Source organism: Drosophila novamexicana, unplaced genomic scaffold, assembly GCF_003285875.2.
Source record: "Drosophila novamexicana strain 15010-1031.04,08,12 unplaced genomic scaffold, DnovRS2.1 tig00001488-arrow-arrow-pilon, whole genome shotgun sequence".
Lineage (NCBI taxonomy): Eukaryota > Metazoa > Arthropoda > Insecta > Diptera > Drosophilidae > Drosophila > Drosophila novamexicana.
In genome coordinates this window covers 655,991-665,519 of record NW_020824864.1, presented here as the reverse complement: position 1 = coordinate 665,519, position 9,529 = coordinate 655,991, and the positions used below count along the sequence as shown (strand labels likewise).

The window sequence follows — 9,529 nt, the reverse complement described above, 5'->3', positions numbered from 1 at the left end:
CATTTATATGGTTACAATGCTATTATATACCATATATTCCTTAAACTTTTACCAATCGCTCAGTGGGCCATAGTTTAAGGATCGAGCCCCCGCACTTAGACACGTGGTGGAAAACAATTTTCGTACCAATTGCACTTGGAGCATTCTTCCTTCGATCCGCGCGACGCCTGGTAATTTTCTTTACTTATATCAATATAATATATATATCAATATAATATAATATTAAATGGATGTAAATTGCATTTCATGCCCAATTCGTTCTACATAAAACCACCATTTAAAAGCGCTTCCAAAATGTGTAAAATAAAGCAGCGCAACTTCGACGTGAGCTATGTGCTACCGCCGTTTCCTTACAATTTTTTTCATCATGCCTCTGTTTTTGAGAACGGCATCGAAGGTGGCCAACAGCAAGGGTACATAAGAATTGAAATTGTACAAAACCGAATGCATAATAAAGACTTTCTTAGCTAGCTTGGAAGCGTTATCCGAAACGGCAGAGCCTAATGCGCTGCGTGATGCTGAATTTAAAAAACTTCCGGCCGAAGCGCCAATGCCTATACAATATCCATTTGTAGCATCCATACAGATGGTGGAGAATGGAAGGTACCAGCACCTTTGCGGCGGCGCCATTCTGGATAACGAATTTGTGTTAACGGCAGCCCACTGTAATTTGAAGCCTCGCCTACTGCTTGCCAAAGATTTACTTGTGGCCGCTGGCTCAAATCTGTTGTACGATACGAAAGCCCAACGTTTTCGTGTACGGGCCATTAAAAAGCATCCGGAGTTTAAGCCGCTATATGGTCATGATATTCTACTGCTGCAGTTGGCAACTCCAATACCTATCGATAACATTCGATTTGCTGCTATCGACTTTAAAAATTCCACCAGCAGAAAGGACGGCAATTTGAATTCAATGCTACTCGGCTGGGGCCGCACAACGCCCAACCAGCCCAAGCAACTAGAAGTTGTGCCTTTTCGTACCATTTCCGATGAAATGTGTGTTCTTAAATATAAATTTAAATATTTAACACGTTCGGAAATTTGTGCCTTGAACACAAATGGACCTCGTGGAGCCTGCGATGTGCGTATTTGAATCAGAGTTGTGTGCCCATAAAATATTGGAGTTCTTTACAGGGTGACTCGGGTGGACCTCTAGTGGATGCGACGCAACATACAGTATATGGCCTGCTCTCATACGGTCGTAAGCCATGCGAGACGGGCAAACCCTTTGCCTTTACACGAATCAGCATCTATGTCAACTGGCTTGAGGAACAAATAAGATCAATGAGAAAACTGAATAATACGAATGCTTTAGGATAGATATAACAAGTAAGAGGTTCTAGTCGGGAGCTCCCGACTAGGGAATACCCTAAGCCCTCTCATTCCAACACCAAATAAATTAACAAGTAAGAGGTTCTAGTCGGGAGCTCCCGACTAGGGGATACCCTGAACCCTCTTCTTCCAACATCAAATGCATATATATATTCTATTTTAGAAGCTATATGTCAAGTTTGGTGACTCTAGCTCTTATTATTTACCGAAATTGCCCAAAAACAGGATATCGATATCGATTTTTATCGATTGCTTGAAAACGGAGCAAGTTATCGATTATCGGAAACAAACTCGATCTGCGTAGGCACTAGGAGCACCTACATCTAAAATTTCAACAAAATTTCCTTCTGCCTGTTACATACATTTGGATTTTGCACAAATACAATATACCCTTATACCCATTTTTAATGGGTTCAGGATATCAAAATATATGTATCACGAAGTTTTAAGTCTCTGTATCTCTCTCTCTCTCTCTCTCTCTCTCTCTCTCTCTCTCTCTCTTTATTTCTCTCTTTCTCTTTTTCTCTCTCCCTCTCTCTCTCTCTCTCTATCTGTTAATTTTTTTTAATATATGCAGCATTATTCCCACTAGACATTTTTCGAAAATAAAAAAAAATGCAAAAAAAAGAAGTCACTTAAAAAATTATGCCGCCCACCTTGGGCAATTCCACGGGATATAAAAAATGTGTTAATGTGCCGAGCCGCAACGCTTTTAGAATTCATGTCACTTTTATAAGGTAACAGATTCACGCGCGATTGTCACTTACGTTGATTTCCAGAACAGGCCCCCAGAGAGGACCCCCCCTGGACAATTGAGCCTGATGGTGTGGGGCGTATCCCCCAACCAGACCCTTGGCAAACACACAAATGACAGTTACGTGTGCGGGTATTCAATTTCTTTCGAATGCTTTTGTTTTGTGTGCCCTGTGCTAAAGGTATTACGTGAACGTGTCAATCTCGGACTTAAAATTTGAGAGCTATTTTAATTCCTTTTCAATATCGAACACGCTTTAGCTTCTTTATATCCTAAAGTAAGATAATAAGATAGACAATTTTTTATAAATATTTTTAAAAGGTATAATTTTAACAAATATTTACTTAAGCTGGAACAGCTGCAATTGAGAACTGTGTTGACTTTTTTATGGATAAAGTTCAAGGCACATTTCAGTGATATAAATACATATATATATTTAAACGACTTAACTGCCGTCACAGTTTAATTTTAACAATTGTGAAATGTGGACGCATTTTCTCTGGGTCTTCTCGGTGATTATCTTTGGCTGGAGCTGCAGCTCAGTTGGAGCCTACAGACTTCTCGACTCTAGGAACGAACGCTATGATAGCTGTCCGGCGGTTAATTTAAATGCACAACATAAAACATATTACAATGTGAATAAAATAAATACAGAGGAGGCGTCAGACGGTAAAGAGGCATGCGGCATATCCGATAAGCGGCCGAAGCCCGTACATCTGCTGTTGCGCATCATCAATATAAAGGGCTGGAGGAGAGAGCCGACAAATGTTATAAAGTCCAGGCGTAGAGCGGAACCCGTAGATGAGCTTTTTAAGGAAAATCCAGTTTTTGAGAAGCCTAAACGAAAGTTGATTCTAATTTTAAACCAAAAACGCGAGCGAGCAGACCCGGCCAATCATCATTACATGTGAAACAAGTATCATTTTACCAATTCATCAGGTTTAGCTAGTTTTAAGAACTCGTAATTAAGCAAACTTTGTGAAAACATATGAGACCATATTTGACCATAAATTAAAAACATTTTGTTGCCGCAAAGGATTTTAAACCCTAAGAAAATTACTTTGAAGACTTTTACCAATAAATAATAAAAACCCAAGCACACATATGAGCTGCATCTGGGCTTTGACAGAAAAAGCTTCTGTGGCAGTTGATTGCGGTTACAACCACCCACAAGCACAAGCACAAGCCACCCACCCGACAAACATAAAGCCAGTCGCATAAAAAATGATGTTATATGCATGACCCTAAATTAATCTAGCGAAACCTTTTCCTTTACAACAAACACCGAACTACTCACCCAAAACTCTGCTGAACGCTTTAGTCCGGGCACATCAAAGCTACTGAAGTATGACAGAAACGAAGCTATTTGAATATCCACGTAAATGTCACATGCGAACAAATTAAATTTGGCTTATGACTAGCTTAGCGAGAGAGAGAGAGAGAGAGAGAGGGAGAGAGAGAGAGAGAAAGAGAGAGGGAGGGAGAGATGGAAGCACTGCGGGAGAAAAAGCCAAGGACTTTACAAAAGGGAGTTTGCTGCTTTTTTTTATGTCGATATCATAAAAGAGTAGTCCTTGGACATCTAGATATTTGATAATTTTAAATTTTGTGAGCCATTAAATGACTCATTACGGCTTTGAAGTACCTTCATAAAATACAGCTACAGTAAATAATATTTCTTCCTTGTTGAAAAAAAAAACCTATGGTTCATCTTTTAGGTTCTATCCCAGTCTCAACTTTGATTTATTTATAACTAGAACAGATATAATTTCGGAAGAGCTTAAGATTACATTTGAATATTATTTTGTTTTGTATTTTTATATTTTTAAATTTTTTGGTGTGTCTCTCTCCCCTCTCTATCATATTGTATTGTAATAAGATTCATATATCTGTACCCGCTCTTGAAACTAATTTTAATCCTTAACTACAACGTGCATTACATTTAAATATTATTCTAAGACTCTTCTCTTTAAGATTTCTTGGTTTCTTGCAAATTTAAAAACATAATTTTATGTGCTGCAATTGATACGCGTAAAATTCAGCAAGTTTCTTGCGGAAAGCCAAAAAAGATAAGTAAGAAAAGCTGAAAACTAGCTGCGCAATATGTCGCTTGCAGCGAATTGAAATTATGCAAAACAAAAGTAAGAAATAGAATTCCATTTGAAATTCAAAATTCTTTTATTTTTTTGCGCCCAACTGCGCTCAACAAGACGTTGCCAGACTGTCGCAATGCAAGCGAAAAAGAGACTCATTCGCATGCAGTTGGCGTACCGCAAAGTGGATATTGATATTTTGTTCTTAAATTTTGTTATTTATGTGGACACGCTCCAGCTCGCAACCCAACGCCACAAACATATTCCCGCATATACTATATAAAAGCGAAGCAGAAGTTTACAATTTGCACAAGCGAGCGACATTTTTGCCAACTTGTGCAAATTTAACGCGACATTGTAAGAGTCCCGGAATACACTATGCCCTCCCTTTTTATGGGTGGGGCTTGGTCCGCCCCAGGGCCCCGGGCTTGTCATGCCCATTGACATGCACGTCGTGTGCCAGTGCAGAGGCCGCCGCTTAACTTTGACAGACCAACCCAAATAACCCGCCCAACAATGCCCCTGCCCGCTACTCTCCACAAGACCACATACAATTTTGCCATAAATTTTGCAACGTTTTCGACACATTGGAAAAGTTTTTTTTATTTTATTTTTTTTTTTTTTTTTTGTATATGGCAACCACTTGAATTTTTCAATTGTCGCACATTTATTTTAATACAGCGTGAAATTTATGAGTGACAAATTGAATTTGAAAATTGAGTAATATTTGTATTTTCACGAAATAACTTTAACCCTAGGGAAAGTGCCTTTTACGTTAGAGCTGCAAGAAATATTTTTGGGAATATTTCTCGGCTTCAAACTGATTAAAGTTATGAAATTGGTGGCACATATGGCACACATTTTTTAAAAATGTTTTCAAATAATTATTCACGACGAAAAATAATAAATAATACATATTAAGAATGTAAAACGCATTTTGGATTTGCTTCTGCTCGAAGCTGGGCAACACCGGGCAATTTCTTCCAGTATATTGAAAATTTCAGTAAAACAATTTAGTTAAGTAAATTTTTATGAATATTATAATATTACTAAAAACTTCCCACTATAGCATAACTTTAAGACATGCTTTATTTTATTTCTACGACGCCTCAAATAAAGTTGATTGATGGTTCTTCGCTGACCCAGTGGCCCACCCCAAGAGAATCATAGTTTGGCCCATGTCAAAGTGATTCGATATGGATTGGTTTAGCTGCAGGACATTTATAAGCACAAAGTACAGCCGACTGCTTAAGGATATGCGCGTGTTTTATATTGTTTCAAATGGGCCAAATCACTAAACACTCCATAAATAAAACCATTAGAAGTACCATTAACAGAGAGCAGAAAAAATAGAAATAATATTAAAGTAGAAGCAATTTTTTGTTTATCATTTTTATGTGCGCCCTGAGTATGTGGGCGTGTGTCTGGGAGTGTGCGTGTGTGTTTGTGGGTGTGTGTTTGACATACGCAATCATATAAATCTTAATGTTTATAAATCACGTCGTATTGTTATGCCCCAGGGTCATTTTTTTCGATAGCATGCAATACGCCTTAGAGTATATAAAAACTTAAGATTATTTTGACTGGGAACCAAATTAAAGCTTGACATTGAAGGATAACTAATAAAAAGAATTAATTTAATACAAACATTAAAGCTTCTATAAATAAATTTTATAAGCATCACAAATATGTTTGGGAAATGCATTCCTTATTAATTTCGGTGCTCAGAGTCCGAGAAATATGAGACACAAAAATATGTAACTTAACAGATTTTATTTGAAATGAAAGGTTAAGAACACTCTGCAGAAATCTCGAAGAAAAATGTCAAAATAAAAGTAAGAGTAAAAATATGCTTCTCTATTATGGTTAAAGAAATAGCTTGATTTGTTTTTTATCTTTCTTTTTTGTGGCATTTTTAATATGCAAATAATTTGGTGGGCAAATGGCAACCAACTGTGACCCAGCAGCAGATGACAATGGCCAACGCCCCACGCAAAAGAAACATGCGAATTCTATTCAAGAGTCAAGTTGACAACAATGCGACGAGGCCTACTTGGCACTTGCCAAGAAACAGGAACAGGATGTGACCATGATGCCAGAGTCTACCTCCCCGCACGACATTTGAATATGACACACAGATGACAGCTGCTCTCAGCTCGTTTCTGGGGATGGCCAGGATGATGCGTGTCCATTGTGCGCATTTGACGTTTGGTTTATTAATCAGTTTGGCCTGCGGCCAGGACCAGGGCCAGGGCCAAGCACAACCAAACGCCGTCGCAATTTTCTACAAATGAATAATTTTTGTGGGCAAAAAAAGGGCAAAGTCAAAAAGCAGTCGCAGCCCTGAGTTCATATTTTTGTCGCGTAACTCGCATTTTAATTTCTCACAAAAGAAAAATAAAGTCAAACAAATGTCAGTCGCGTGTTAATCAACTGTAAATAAATGGCGCAAAGATTAGAGAGAACCGCAAAAAAAAAAAAAACAGAAACAGAAAAAAACACGAGCAGTAATATACATTTGCCAGACCAATAGATGCCCAGTAAATTTTGTATGCATACAAAGCCTAAAACAATTTTAGTTTAGATTTTAAAAATGCTGGTTTTTTTTAAATAAATACTTTAATGTTTAGCAAAAATGTATGTATAATTTTAAAATATTTTGTGAGTATACTTTTAAAGTTATAATTACTTATTAGTCAAAAAAAGCCCACATCCCAAATTTAATCCAAGATATGTGTAGACAGACATTTATCCTAACATCGCCTAAACAACTAGAAGCCGATAAGCCGAAGGCATATAAAAGAAATAATACATAAAATTGTACAGGGTATTACACCAAGCAAAACCACAAAAAAATTTTGTAGAAAGCCCCTTAAATCGTACGCAAAACAAATAAAAAATGGGGTGTGATGCAGGCAACAACAAGACAAATTCGGAGAAAAAAACTGGCTTAACGAAAACATTTAATGGTTTTTTAAATGTTTTTTAAATGTGCGTGAAAAATCTGTCACTCGACACAAAACTTCAAAAGCTTAAAGCTGCGGCCACATTTCCTGTTTGCCGAAGGGGCAGGCAACCCATGCAAATTGGCTCTAGCAAAAGTTGTTATCATGAATCCAAGGCGCGTTGTTATTGCTTGACACCCACTAAATCCGCAGCCCAGTTTGAACTTGTATGCCCAATAGACGAAGCCGTAGCCATTCCCGCAGTCAGCAACGCCTACAATAAATAAATGCGCTCAAACATTGTCCTTTTCAAGGCGCAGCCTACGGGCGGGGGTTCGGATTGCTGGTGTTGATGATACTATTATCTTATATCGCGACAGGGAAGGACTCTGCAAGCTTTCAAAGGACTTCAATAGTCCTTTTGCCAGGCATTTACAATTCATAGATACTCGCAGTTAGATAGTCAGCGAGAAAAAATCGTTTTATTGGCTTTCGAAGGTCCTTTTTGTCGCCTCAGCCGCCCACCAACAACAACAAGGACATAAACCGCAAATAAGTATAACATTGTACAACATTTACGTTCCGGCGAGTGCCAGAGGTTTCCCTTTTGTTATTGTATATGTTGTGATTTGTGTGGCTTTGTCCAGGGCAGCGCTTGAATTTTAAAATGTCGCGCACAGTGGAACAATTGTTCTCAAATATTGAACAATTGATTACAATTTTTTATTACGTAAAATTACTTTTATTAATGCACATGCTCGATTTTGAATATGAGTACTGCCTATACTCATTCAGGGAGATGCCAAAAGTACTCATTTTAATCTAGCTTAAATTTTAAAAAATGCATTTAGACGCATATAGAAATGTGACACATCTCTGTTTTGAGTCGCATATTCATACCGGCGACTACTTATGAATACTACGTTTACTCATGCCGTCCGACTACTCACTTTTAAAACTACTCGCTGTAATTTCTCTATTAACTGAGAACTCATCATGGATTTTAATACGCATATGAGTAGTATTCATCAGCAATACAACTACTCACATTATACACACCACAGTTCTCTGGTCAAACTTCCCACCAGTACAAAATATAAGATTATTAGCGCCCGGCCTGTTCCACTGTGCCCGTAAGACACTTTCAAGTAAAGGGGTGCAAATGGTGCAATTTGTTAAATTGCTTGTTTTTTCTTGAACCCAAAACCCAGTAAAGACATTGCCACAAAACGGCACTATGCTATCTAATCTTATTTGATATTATTTTTACGTTAAACTTGCATTTCAGCACACTTTAAGGCCAGAGTTGGGGCTATTGTTCAACCACCCCCGCCAAAACGTAAATCTAACAAATTGTCTTTAATAACGAGTCGTGTCTTTAAACTTGGAAACAATCGTTTTTAATGATATTTACAGGAAATGGCAGCAAATCGCATCAATCATTTGTCAGCCATAAAAATTCGTCATACATGAGCAATGAATTATAAAAAATAGTAGAAAAGGCCGGGTAAAAAAAAAAACAGAGAGAAATTCTTAATGGTTCTTTGTAAAAATGACCTTGTAAGTTATGAGGCACAGTTGGGCGCCCTTTTAGCCAAAAAGCCACGAGTCGAGGTTCAGCAGCGGTCACTCCAGCAAGAGCTGGGCACAGACTCGAAGCCCAACATCCACTTGTGGCTGTGGGTGGCGCGGGTTCAATTGGTTTAACAACCGCCTACTCCTGCTGTGTATGTGTGTCTGTGTGTGTGTAGTCAAGTGCGTGCGCGCTCATATGTGAACATTTATTGGAAAACATTATAATTTATGACTTTTTGAATGACATCGCTTGAACTTTTTCAAGCTATAAAGTCCAGGGACAATAACAGCGGATATTGCGGCGGGACTTCAATTTTGTATTTCCGTTATTTAAAATTGCATTCTCCATAGAGAGTTGGGAGTTTTTGATTTATGAAGATATTCATTAGGAATTCGGGATATGTTGCATACGAAAATTGAGGAAATCTTAATGAAATGAAACTGGGAACCATTTTTGAACCTCTTTTAAATTACTAATAAACCAGTTCTCAACTGAGCTTCTATGCTTAAAGAACATTTAAGGATAATAAATGCAAAAACTTTTGGTTCTCTTTTTGCAAAATATCAGAAAATTCCTTATTGTGGTTGCAGTCAGAGAAAAACGCACCAAACGTTTTCATCCAGTTTAGTGTTCATTTCATATATTCTTTGTAATTTGTAAAACGTCCTTTTTCTCAAGACAACCGAACTAAGTAAACCAAAAACCAAAGAGAACCAAATTGGTATCTTAAGCCACGCATAAGCTAAACTTCCAATCTAAAATGAAAATCTTTGTATCTACAATAAACGACCTAACAAATAGCAAAGGCTTGAAATCCACACGCTAAAGG

The 9,529-nt window shown here is 37.7% G+C and overlaps 1 protein-coding gene across 1 annotated transcript; it reads left to right on the top strand.

Annotated features, from left to right (window-relative positions):
* The first annotated feature begins 312 nt into the window (after window positions 1–312).
* On the top strand, window positions 313–1,388 carry LOC115767896 (kallikrein-13). The gene is made up of 3 exons (XM_030712267.1): window positions 313–413; window positions 468–1,081; window positions 1,135–1,388. Exons 1-3 carry the CDS (start codon window positions 332–334, stop codon window positions 1,318–1,320), a joined length of 882 nt encoding a protein of 293 aa, XP_030568127.1. The 5' UTR covers window positions 313–331; the 3' UTR covers window positions 1,321–1,388.
* Window positions 1,389–9,529: the final 8,141 nt, after the last annotated feature.

Excerpts from the sequence above, each read along its gene's own strand:
- LOC115767896 (XM_030712267.1), top strand. The coding sequence starts at position 332 with ATGTGCTACCGCCGTTTCCTTACAATTTTTTTCATCATGCCTCTGTTT. Across the intron at positions 414-467 it reads GAAGGTGGCCAACAGCAAGG|CTAGCTTGGAAGCGTTATCC; the intron begins GTACATAAGAAT and ends AGACTTTCTTAG. Across the intron at positions 1,082-1,134 it reads GACCTCGTGGAGCCTGCGAT|GGTGACTCGGGTGGACCTCT; the intron begins GTGCGTATTTGA and ends AGTTCTTTACAG.